At 50.7% G+C, this 12,395-nt stretch overlaps 2 protein-coding genes across 2 annotated transcripts; both read right to left on the bottom strand.

Moving 5' to 3' along the window:
• Positions 1–7,626: 7,626 nt before the first annotated feature.
• On the bottom strand, positions 7,627–10,136 carry TMEM191C (transmembrane protein 191C). The gene is made up of 10 exons (XM_068563458.1): positions 9,898–10,136; positions 9,653–9,776; positions 9,295–9,345; positions 9,064–9,141; positions 8,819–8,875; positions 8,638–8,697; positions 8,446–8,510; positions 8,292–8,364; positions 7,926–7,966; positions 7,627–7,831 (listed from the first exon to the last, which is right to left on the bottom strand). Exons 1-10 carry the CDS (start codon positions 10,050–10,052, stop codon positions 7,627–7,629), a joined length of 909 nt encoding a protein of 302 aa, XP_068419559.1. The 5' UTR covers positions 10,053–10,136.
• Positions 10,137–10,173: 37 nt separating this feature from the next.
• On the bottom strand, positions 10,174–12,395 carry LOC137776187 (transmembrane protein 191A-like). The gene is given in 6 exon segments (XM_068562434.1): positions 10,174–10,217; positions 10,390–10,441; positions 10,444–10,538; positions 10,541–10,576; positions 10,678–10,766; positions 12,310–12,395. Coding segments are annotated over 6 exon segments (402 nt in total).

Below are 12,395 nucleotides of genomic sequence, written 5' to 3'. Positions count from 1 at the left end.
TTCAGTCCTAAGTGCACATTCAGCTGGGGGTGGGGGCCGCCCGCCCAGGAGCCTCGCAGCCACGAGAGGCCATCCCCAGTGCCCTGGCTGTGAGCTTCACAAAGACGACTCACCACAGCATAGATGTACCGAAAATAACACTGTATTTTCCCTGATGGCTCTCAGGGCTCCCGCAGAGGCCACCCGGCCACCCCATTCTCGTCTCTCCTCCGCAGGCGTTGCTCTGCGTCCTGCCTCTGCTCCGGTCCTTCCCGGTGTCCCTCTCGACCACCTTCAGGTCCTCTACTCCAGGACACCGCCGTCCTCATGCACCAACCTCCCCGCAGTATCCATCCCCACCCGCATGACCCTCCAAAGACCCAAAACTAAAAAAACGATGACAGAATATCTAGAAATAAGTCACACAAAAGATGATTGATTGGTTAAAAAGCAGGTAAGGACTTCCCTGGTGGCGCAGCGGTTAAGAATCTGCCTGCCAGTGCAGGGGACATGGGTTCAAGCCCTGGTCTGGGAAGATCCCACATGCCGCGGAGCAACTAAGCCCGTGTGCCACAACTGCTGAGCCTGTGCTCTAGAGCCCACGAGCCACAGCAGCTGAGCCCACGTGCCACAAGTACAGAAGCCCATGCGCCTAGAGCACGTGCTCCACAACACAAGAAGCCATTGCAATGGCAAGGCCGCGCACTGCAACAAACAGTAGCCCCTGCTCGCCACAACTCGGGAAAGCTCGCACACAGCATCGAAGCCCCAACGCAGCCAAAAATAAGTTAATTAATTTAAAAAAGTAATTAAAAAAAAAAAGCAGGTAAGATACAGGTGAAGAGACAACCAATCAATGAAAGGCAGAACAATGAAATTACCAAAAATGAGGCATAAAGAAAAGGAGAGTTGAATGAGACGCTTCAGTCACCCACGACAGGATTCCAGAGTTGGTGAAAAACACCCACTCAGCTGCAGGAAGCACAGTATAAATAAATATAAAGAAGCAGCCAATATGTAAGTTAAAAGAACTTTTTAAAATATTAAATTAATCCAAAAGAAGGCAGGAAAGGAAGAAGAAAAGAAATAACATGGGACAAAAAGTTTTGCAATAGCAGACGACAGTCCCACTGCATCATTAACTCTGTTAGGCATGGACAACTAAGCACTCCAGTCAGGAGGCAGGAATTATAAACATGGATAAACGTGAGACCCAATTATATGCTGATGACAAGCAGTGCACTTCATAGTCATGGACCTGACGCAGAAGTAGAGGAAATAGAAAGATTCACCATCATCGTGTGTACATATGTTTCCGAAGCAAAATTTGACAGAATTCAGGGGAGAAATAAACTAATAGAGTTGGAGATTTTAACATCCTTCTCTGCACAAGTGATTGATAGAACACAGGATGCCGTCACACATGTAGCCCTGATGGCGATTATGAAATGCAGTCCGTCAGCAGCAGCACCCCATCTGTACTTGTTCACCACGTCAGGCTGATCCCACGGAATTGTTAGGAATCAATAAGATATCTGGAAGAACCCTAAATACTTAGAAATTGAAAGAGTGGAACTGAAACACCAGACAAAATACACGTAAGAGCCAAGGGGATGATCCGAGTTAAATGCTTTAAGGTCGTGTTTGGGGAGGTGCGTAGAGGTGAGCCTGTTCAAGTAGAAAGGAAACCAGAATATCAGGTGTGACTTCCAGAAAGATCAAACAGAAGACCAGGAAGAGGGGGGAGCATAGGAAGTGCAGGACAAACACACTATAAAATGTAGACACACACTCAAACACAGTAGAACTGATTTGAAACCACAATACTTGGAAAGGAAGCCTGTCAAACTGGCTTTAAAATGAAAGTCAATTGAATGGCACGTCCAAGACTCCGGCAATATGGCAAATTATACATCTTGAAAAGTTAGAAATGCTATTTATAGTACTGGGTAGAAAAATCTAAATCCACAAGCTGACAAGCAAATAGGTTTCTTTAGAGACAAAAAAACAAAATGAAATTTAAAATCTTAAGAACAATCAAGTTCCTCTTTCGATTACGCAGGAGACAAAAGACCAACCCAAGAGCCTGATACCTTCGAGGAGTTTCTGGGGAAGCTTGGTCCACACTCAGGACGGGGTGTACCCAAAACATCACTCCCTTGATGTGAGTGTCTGCGAAAAACTCTGAAATTCTTAAAGGTGATATACTGACAGCTGTCCCCTTAGACAATACTGTGTTTCACCACCTCTGTTCAGCACTTGGCACTGGGGGCCCTCGCCAGTCTAGTCAGGCCACAAAAGGAAACAGTGTAAGAATCTGGAAAGGAGAAATAAAACTCAGAAATGGCCTTTGTGTACATAAAAATCCAAAATAATCTGAATATATTCTATAGTCAAGGTTCAGGATACAGGTTAATATACAAAAGTCAATTATGTGTGTGTGTGTATGTGTGTACATATATCTTACAACAACAACAAAAATGAAAACAGTACCATTTACAATTGCACCCCAAACATCAAATACCAAGAAAAAAACCTAATGACCTATTCATAAGAAGTACTGAAAACTACAAATGTTGAAAGAAAGAAGATCTAAACAAATATTCATGGGTTGGAAAACTCAACATTATACAGATGTTTGTTTCTCCCCAAATTGGTCTGTAGTTTCACTGCAAATGCCAATCGAAATCCCAGAAAGTTCTGTAGTGGAAATTGGCAAGTCTAAAATCTATATGGGAATGCAAAGGTCAAAATATAGCTATTTGGATCTTGAAGACCCACAAGCTAGATATCAAGAATTATCCTTAAGCCATGGAAGTTAAGACACTGTGGCTTCCTGATTCAAGGAAAGACAAGTGAACAGTGGAAGAGATGAAGTCCAGGGACGTATACCCACATACATGCAGACACTGCAGAGCAGTCAGGGAAAGATGGTCTTTGCAATAATGGTGCATTAACTGGATAGCAGTATAGAAAATAACTCAACCTCGACTGCCTACCTCACATCAGACATAGAAATTAATTCCAGGTGGACTGGAGAAATGTACGTTAAAGGTAAACTTTAAAGGCTTTTAGAAGAAAATACAGAAGCATGTCTTGATGACCTCAGAACACACACAGATTTCTTAAGCAGAACCAAAAAAGCACTAATTATAAAGGGGAAAAAATTAAATTGGACTCTATGAAAATACATGCCACAGACCTGGGAAGATATTTGCAATTACCTATATCTGTTCAAAGGACTTACAGCCAGAATATATAAAGAACTACTAAAAAATCAGACACAACTGAATAGAAAAATGGACAAAAAACCTGAGCAGGCATTTCACAAAAGACATTGTCCAAACAGCCAATAAACATAGTAAGAGGTGTTCAACTTCATTTAGTCATCATTGCAAATTAAAACCACAATGTGATACCCACTCACCCCGCTGCCTGTCTGAAACATAAAATGATACATAATGTCAAGCATTGGGGCATGTGGAGCACCTGGAACTCTTAAGTTGCTGCTGCTGGGCGTGAACCCTCCAGCAAGGCTGAGCAGCTCAAGCCAGCAGTTCCCCGCCTATACACATACCCGACAGACATACGAAATCTGTGCAGGAAATAGTGTCCTGAGGTCACTACTCCTAACAAACAAAACCTGTAAATGACCAAAATGTTCTTAGACAAGAGAGAAATCATTGTGGTTATTCATGCAGAAGAATACAGGGCAATAATGGAAATAAATGAACAACTGCAGCAGGCAGTGTGGACGCTGCTGAGCAAAAGGTACTCGCTGAATGACTCCATCTGAGGTTCCAGAACAGGCACCATTATTTGATGGTGTTAGAAGTCAGGACACAAGTTAGTTTTGAAGGAGGGAGCCACTAGGAAGGCAGGGGGAGAATCAGGTGCTGGTAACATTGTTTCTTATCCTATGGAAATTCACTGAGCTACATACACTGATGACTCATATGTTTTTCTGTGTTAAAATTATTGAGGTGTAATTTTTTTCATCATAAAGCCAAGATGGGTCTCAATATGTAAGGAAGCAATAATGCCAGTGTTACACACTATCCTTCAGAAAAGAGAGGAACAAACACTTCCCTATTCATTTTTTTATGAAGGCAGCACAGCCCTGATATTAAAAAGGACCTTCTGGGACTTCCCTGGTGGTCCGGTGGTTGAGAATCCACCTTCCAACGCAGGGGACGTGGATTCGATCCCTGGTCGGGGAACTAAGATCCCACACACCGCAGGGCAACTAAGCCCACACGCTCTAGAGCCCAAATGCTGCAACTGGAGAGAAGCCCAAGTGCCGCAGTGAGGAGCCCACACGCCATAATGAAAGATCCCGTGTGCCGCAACTAAGACCCAATGCAGCCAAATTAATTAATTAAAATAAAAAAAAAAGACAACGACCTTCCAAGAAAACTAGAAGATAGGGCAACATCCCTCTCATGAACACAGGCGCAAAAATCTTTAACTAAATATTAGCAAATTGAACACAATGTGTAAAAAAGGACCATCATGACCAAGTGTGGGCCTTATCCCAGGAATGCAAGGTTGGCTTAAGATGCAATCAGGGTCATTCACATTAACAGACTAAAGAAGGAAAACCATATGATCAATAGGGGCAGAAAAAGCACTGCACAATATTCAACACCCATTCGTAATAAAAAATCAGCAAACTTGGGAATTCCCTGACCGTCCAGTGGTTAGGACTCGGTGCTTTCACTGTTGTGGCATGGGTTCGATCACTGGTCAGGGAACAAAGATTCCGCAAGCTGTGCTGCATGGCCAAAAAAAAAAAAATCAGCAAACTAGAAATAGGAGAACAGTTCCTCAATCTGATAAAGATCTCTAAGAAAAACATGGTTAACATATTCATGATGAAATATAAGATCCGGAGCAAGATAGGGGCACTCCTTCTCACCACTTCTAATCAGCTTTGTACCGAGTGTGTGGCCAGCGGTAGACAGTTTGGAAGGAAGAAGAGAAACAGTCCTGCCTCACGGGCAATAAGATTGTTTATAAAATCCTGAGGAAGCTATGGAAGAGTTTCAAAGAACTAACAAGAGAGTAGTTCAGCAGTACCACAGTTTACAAGATCCATACACAAAAGTCATTGTATTTCTATATGCCAGCAATAAACAGTTGGAAATTAAAACTAAAAAATCCTATACCGTGTATAATAGCACCCCAAACATAAAATCCCTCAGAATAAATGCAAAGACATGAAAGACCTTTACACTAAAAAAAAACACAAAATGCTGAGAAAAATTAAAAATGGAGAGAGATGTCATCCAAGGTTTGGAAGACATTTCTCTGCAAACTTATCTCTAACTTCAGTGTAATCCCAATCAAACAAATGCAAAAGGTCCTCACATCCTAAACCATACTAAGTCCCTATGTCCAGAGGCAGACAACAGGCTGAATATAAACTGAGGAAGCATGCAAGTGTTGGAAGAAGACGGGAACAGTTTCCTTCATAACCCAGAAAATCCAGGATCAGTACAGGAAAGCAAATTGTTACCAAAACAACACATAGATAGCAAAAGAGCACCCCGAACAAAGTGAAAGACAAACTGGGAAAATATTCACAACAGATCTCGAAGCTAAAATGCATCCTAAAAAAGAGCTTTGAAAAAACTGAGGGAGAAGGAAACCCTACAATCCTATAGTTTTAACATGAACAAATGATATGAATTGTTTGCAGGAAAAGAAATGCACCTGGCCCTTAAATATAAAAAATGTGCTCAACCTTGATCACAAGAGAAATGCAAATTAAAACCACCCTGAAGTGCCCTTTCTCACCCATCAGATTGACAACATGCAGGGTTGCGGGGGGAGGCTGTGGGGAAAGTGGCCATAGCCAGTGAGGGTGGGAATGCAACAGAGCGACCCTGAAAGTGACCAGGGGCATCTCCAAATATCATGCATGTGGTCACCCCTGGCTCACAATCCCACTTTGAGGAATGGATCTCACAGATTCTCTGGCAAAATACAAACAGACGTTTGCAGAAGGCTCCTTGCTGAGGAAGCATGAGGACACACCCCCACGGCTACGGTGGCTGTGGCGTTAATGACAGGCCCACCTGCCACACTGCCCAAAGCGAGGAGCTTCCAGAGAAGTCGCATGTTGCACTGTGCTAACCAGGAAAGGGGAGGGGGGCTGTACATAGTTCACTTATCAAGGGGGGGAAAGGAGAGTCCATTAAAAAAATCAAGTGTTTCTTCCACAGGAGTGGGGGCAACAGGGTGGAGGGCACATGGATACAAGCTAGACTTCCCTAGTACATCTTATTTTATGGATGTGATGGATGAGACTTTGTAATTATAAATTATAAAAACTAGAGAATGCAAAGCTTGAAAATTGAAAGCAAAAAAAAAAAATCACACCCATTAGGATGGCTATTCATTAAAAAAGAAAGAAAAAAACCAGCAAACTAATATTGTAGAGGATGTGGAGAAGCTGGACCCCTTGGGCACTGCTGATGGGACACCATACAGCAGTTCCTCAAAAAAATAAACAGAAGTACCATTTGATCCAGCAAGTCCACTTTTGGGTGAATACCCAAAAGAAGCGAAAGCAGGCACTCAAACAGATATCTGCACACCCATGTTCACTGCACCATCTTTTTTTTTTTTTTTGGCCGCGCTGTGAGGCTTGCAGGGTCTTAGTTCCCCGACCAGGGATGCAACTGAGGCAAAGGCAGTGAAAGCGCCGAGTCCCAACCACTGAACCACCAGGGAATTCCCTCACTGCAGCATCACAATAGCCAAAGGGTGGAACAACCCAAATGCCCATCTACGGATGATGGATAAAATGTTTACACCAATGAAAAGTAAAGTGTGAGAGTATCTTTACGACTTCCAGGCAAGAACGGAATTTTTAGAACACAACGCACAATTCTTACATTGTGCAAAGAAGTCCACGAACAAATTTAACCGCCAAAAGACTAAAGAACAAGTGCAAATCAATAAGGAAACGATTGTTCAAAAGCCTGACTAAAAACGCACGTATGTGTGCACAGGAGATACACACAATTTCACTACCAAAAAAAAAGTAAATAATAAAAATCGAGCAGCATCTGCATCAGAGACTAAGTGAAACGCGAGGTCCATCTCCATTAAGCAGAACATTTACAGAAATGAAAAGACGATGCCCGCGAAGACCGCAGTGGTGAGCGCGCACGGCCCACACAGCCCGGACGCGGGAGAGCGCCGCGGACCAAGGAGAGGAGAGGCGCCGCGGGGACTGCGTAACCACCACGCGGACGCGGGACACGGACCTCCGCGGGGCCCCGCTGGCCGGTGCCCCGGGCTCTGCTCGCCGGAGGGGAGAGCGGGTTTAGTAACAATTCCTACCCCTCCCGAGTGGGCGGCAGGGCTGGAGAAACCGAGGGCCCGGCAGCCTCTCGGGACCAAGGTCCGCCCGGAGGAGCCCGGCGTCCGCTGGGCCCGAGGACACATGACGCCCCCGCCCCGGCGTCTCCCATTCTCTCGCCGCCACCCCCGCGTCTCACCGTCTCTCGCCGCCACCCCTCCCCAGTCCCCCTTCCCCTCCCCTCCCCAGTCACCCCCGCCCCCCCACTCCTCCGCCTGGCGCCCAGAAACCACGCGGGAGACACGGGTGCTGGCGGCCGCGGCCGGCGTGATGCACTAGGCGGGCAGCAGTCCGCGCGCGCGCAGCTCCAGCAGCGGGGCCAGCGTGTAGCGCAGGCGACGGATGGCGGCGTCCGAGCCGGGGCGCATGAGCCCGCGGCGGAGGGCCGAGGGGTTCACCAGCGCCAGGTAGAGCAGCGGCAGCGCCACGACGCCCAGCAGGAGCAGCAGCAGCGTCTGCAGCGAGCCCAGCGCCCACAGCCTGCGGACCACGACGCACCGGCAGACGGGTGGTGGCGGGGCGCCGGGCGCACCCTGGACCCCAGACTCCAGCGCCGCGCCCGCCGCCGGCTCACCTGATGCCCGCCGCGCCCGCGCCGCCGAACAGCCGCTTCTCCTGCGGGGAAGAGGGAGCGACATACAGCCCCGCGCCGGGGAGCGGTGGGGGGAACCCCCTGGGGGAGCGGGGCCCGTGGGTGCGCGTCGCTCCGTGGGTGCGCGTCGCTCCGTGGGGGGCGTGGCACTACGGGGCGGGTCCCCTATGCGGGCGTGGTCCTTGGGTGGGCCGTCCCGTGGCAGGCGTGGCCGCCCAGCGGGGTTGGTATCATGGGGCGGGTCCCTGGGGGAGGGGGGGAAATCCCTGACGGGGTGGTCACGTGTGTGGGGGCGGCCCCGGGGGCAGGTCCCGTCTCCTGCCCGTCCCTGCCCAGGCCCGCACTCACACAGTCCGCTTTGGCCACCTCCTCCATGAGTGAGCCCGCGCAGCCCTGCCCCCGGCGAGGCTGCGACTCGCACCTGTGGAGACAGGCATGGCGATGTGCCCTCTGTCCGGCCCCACAGTCACCTCCCCACGCCCGACAGTCCTAACCCCCTTACGGCTCCGGGCCGCCCTGCGAGGCGTCCAGCGCAGTCGCCGCCTCCATCACCTTCCCCTGCAGCTCCTGGAGGGGGTGGGAGTGAGGCCTCACACCTGGGAAGACCTTGGTGAGGCAGGCCCCGGCAGCTCCGGGGGAGGAGGCCGCAGTGGGGTCGGAGGTGAGCGGCTCTCCGAGTGGAGGGGGGCGGCACCTGCAAGACTCCGCTCTGCTCCTGGAAGCTGGCCCAGGCCTCCTCCGTCCGCTGTGCGCTCTGGCATGAGGGGAGCCCTGATTAGACGGGGAACTCAGCCCTCTCCACCGTCCGGCGCCTGCCCAGGCCCCACCCACACCCCAAGCCGACCCTCCCACTGAGTACCCGGCTCCGCCCGCACCTGCCGCAGGGCCTCCGCCTGCCTGGCGTGCTTGGCCTCCACCAGCTCCAGTTGTTTCTTCCGGAGGATCCAGGGAAGGTCAGGAGCCCGGCACTCCCCGAGCTCGCCGCGCTAGACCCCGCCCCACCGCCCGGCCAAGATGTTCATGCCCGCCCTCGCCCGCCCTCAGCCCCAAGGCCCCGCCCCCAGGTCATCAAAGCCCCGCCCACACCAGCGCTCCTGCCCTCGGGGCCCCACCCAAGCACCTGCAAAGCCACCAGTTGGGTCCCGAGTTGCTGCTCTGCGCGCTGCTGACTCAGTTGTTCTCCTCCGTAGTAAAAGAGCTGGGGGTGGGGCTTGTGAGGGCGGGGTTTGCGGGGCTTCTGGGGGTGGGGGGATATTATCCTGGGAGGCGGGGACGCGGCGGAAATGGGGGCGGGGACTAGGGTGGGGCTTCCTAGGGGAAGCGCGAGACGAAAGCCGTCTCCTGAAGGTACCTGGCTTGACAGCTCCTCCCACTGCTCCTGCAGCTGACGGTTTTGTTGCTCCTGGACGGGATCGAGGGGGCGGTCCGGGCCTCTCCGAGGTCCCCGCCCCCACCGCAGTCCCCGCCCCATTAAAGATCCCTCCCTCTCCACTGGCCCCGCCCACCCAGAGCCCCGCCCCGTCCAGGGTCCCACCCTGCTTCAGGTCCCGCCCCACACAAGGTCCCACCTCGTCCAAGGCCCCTCCCTCTCCGCAGGCTCCGCCCCATCCAAGGCCACTCCCCCTCCACTGGTCCCGCCCATCCAGAGACCCGCCCCGTCCAAGGTCCCGCCCACCGCAGGCTCCGCCCCATTTAGGGCCCCGCCCCACCAGATCCCGCTTGTGCTGCTCCTCAGCCTCCAGCAGCCGGCGAGCCCGGTCTGCGCGCTCCCGCGCCGCCTCGCTCGCCTCCCCGCGCAGGGCCCGCGCCGCCTGGCTCCGCCGCCGCTGCAGGCTGCGGAGGGGAAACTGAGGCTCCGCGGTCCGGGGTCGCTCCCGGATGCCAGCCCCCTCGCGGTGCCCCCGCACGTCGGCTCGGTCCCAAGGCCCGGGGCGAGGTGAGGAGCAGCCCGCACCTGCGCTCGCGCTCGCTCAGGTCGTGCAGGCGTTCTGTGAGGCTCTCGCTCTCGGCCTCCAGCCCGCGCACCAGTTCCTCCAGCTCCTGCTTCCGCAGCCGCCCGTCGCGGTTGTCCTTCAGCAGCTGCAGCAGTAGCTCCTGCGCCTCGGCCATGCCCCGGCTCTGCCCGCCGCCGGACCCGCGTCACAATGGGTGGAGCGCGGGGCGGTTCGGAACCGCTGCGCACGGCGCAGGCCGGTGGGTGCTCGCACCTGAAGCAGAAGGCGAGGCTGGCTTATTCCCGCTCGCTGCCGACGGCACTGCGGACTGAGAAGCCTCCTGTGGGAAAGAGATCAGGATCCGTAAACAGGTTCTTGTCTTTGGACCCAATGATCCCACTCCTGGGAACTTAATCTAGGAAGAAAAAAAAAATTCTTAAACCACAACGTGTTAAGTGGTTCACTCAAGTGGGTAGTTACAGTCATCACAAAGAGGACACCACTGTAATTACTAAAATAATGTATTTTATGTGGCATGCATAGATATATGATGTCTAGTGAAAAAAAGAATATGATTTACTATGTATGCTGAAATAACTAAGATTGTAATGTACACGGATAAGATCTTTAAAGGAAACAAGAGAAAGACAAGCTATTTCATTGGTGAAATTGCAGGTAAACTTGTCCTTTTAAAGTCGGCTTTCATTTGGCCAATTTAGATTATGAAGCTGGATGCAAGAGTCCTAAATAAATTATAAGCTGACCAAATCCAAAGGGGTACATTGAAAAAAAAAAGGTACATGAAACCAAGCAGACTTTATTCCAGAGATTGTTCAAGATCAGAAAATTGACGTCATTCACCACATGGACAAAAGAAGGAGAACACCACCTTCAGTAGGAGCAGAACGCGGGATAGAGTTCCTCATCTGTGGAAAATTGAAAGAGGGATCGAAAGGGACTCTAAACTGATGAAAGCTGCTTAGTAAACACAGTAGGGAGGCAGTATTAGCAGCCTTCCCGTTAAGATTTTAAGAGACAAGAATGACCCTCCTGCTCAGGTCTAACAGTGCTGGAGGACCTGCAATGAACCAAGAAAAAGAAATAGGAAAGTCTGAGGAGTCAGCAGATACGTCTGGGTGCCTACCATAAAGCTGCCCCTCCTGCACTGCTGGTGGGAATGTAAATTGGTGCAGCCATTTTGGGGAACAGGACGGAGGTTCCTCATGAAACTAAAGATAGAGTTGCCGGGACTTCCCTGGTGGCACAGTGGTTAAGAATCCGCCTGCCAATGCAGGGGACATAGGTTCGAGCCCTGGTCCGGGAAGATCCCACATGCTGCGGAGCAACTAAGCCCGTGCACCACAACTACTGAGTCTGCGCTCTAGAGCCCGCAAGCCACAACTACTGAAGCCTGCGCGCCTAGAGCCCGTGCTCCACAACAAGAGAAGTCACCGCAATGAAAAGCCCGCACACCACAATGAAGAGTAGCCCCCGCTTGCCACAACTAGAGAAAGCCCGCATGCAGCAGCAAAGACCCAACGCAGCCAAAAGTAAATTAAAAAAAAAAAAAGAGTTGCCATATGATCCAACAATCCCACTCCTGGGCATACATCCAGACAAAACTCTAATTCGAAAAGATACGTGCACCCCAATGTTCATTGCAGCATTACTTACAACAGCCAAGACATGGAAACAACCGACACACATGACTGGATAAAGAAGATGTGGTATATATACAACAGAATACTACTCAGCCATCAAAAAGAATGAAATAATGCCATTTGCAGCAACATGGATGGACATAGAGATGATCATACTAAGTGAAATAAGTCAGAAAGAAAGACAAATACCATATGATATCACTTATATGTGGGATCTAAAATATGACACAAATGAACTTACCTATGAAACAGAAATAGAGTCACAGACATAGAGAACAGACTTGTGGTTGCCAAGGGGGAGGGGAGTGGGGGAGGGATGTATTGGGAGTTTGGGATTAGCAGATGCAAACTATTTTATATAGGATGGATAAACAACAAGGTCCTACTGTATAGCACAGGGAACTATATTCAATATCCTGTGACAAACCATAATGGAAAAGAAAAAAATAAAAAGGTGCTGGTGTGAGTGCCCCCCACCACCCCTCCAGCTCTGCGGCTTGGTTTCTCCACCTGTAAAGTGGGGCTTTTACCAGACTCCCTCATAGAGCCAGGGGGCCAGTGACTCACACGGCTGAGGCTCTGAGCCTGGCACCGTCACTGGTTCCAGCGCTGGACGTCCAGCCCCAGATGGTGGCGCCGAGCTCCTGAAAGTCTGGTCCAGACCGAGATGTGAACCCTGCGAAGCACCATCTCATCGATAATTTTTGTATCGATTACATATGAAATAACGTGACTATACTGGGCTCGATGACACACTAGAATCTGGCCCACTTGTTTCTCTTTCCAGTTTCCTGTGGCCCCTGGAACACAAGCTCCAGTCCCGTGGGACAGCGCTGCACCCCCGGGGGCCCCTCCAT

This window comes from Eschrichtius robustus, chromosome 14 (assembly GCF_028021215.1).
Source record: "Eschrichtius robustus isolate mEscRob2 chromosome 14, mEscRob2.pri, whole genome shotgun sequence".
Lineage (NCBI taxonomy): Eukaryota > Metazoa > Chordata > Mammalia > Artiodactyla > Eschrichtiidae > Eschrichtius > Eschrichtius robustus.
This window is presented reverse-complemented; position numbering and strand designations above follow the sequence as displayed.

Coding starts and splice junctions, on each gene's coding strand:
- TMEM191C (XM_068563458.1), bottom strand. CDS start 10,052: ATGGCCGAGGCGCAGGAGCTACTGCTGCAGCTGCTGAAGGACAACCGC. Junction 9,777..9,897: donor CTGAGCGAGCGCGAGCGCAG/GTGCGGGCTGCT, acceptor TCCCCTCCGCAG/CCTGCAGCGGCGGCGGAGCC. Junction 9,346..9,652: donor AGCAGCACAAGCGGGATCTG/GTGGGGCGGGGC, acceptor GATCCCGTCCAG/GAGCAACAAAACCGTCAGCT.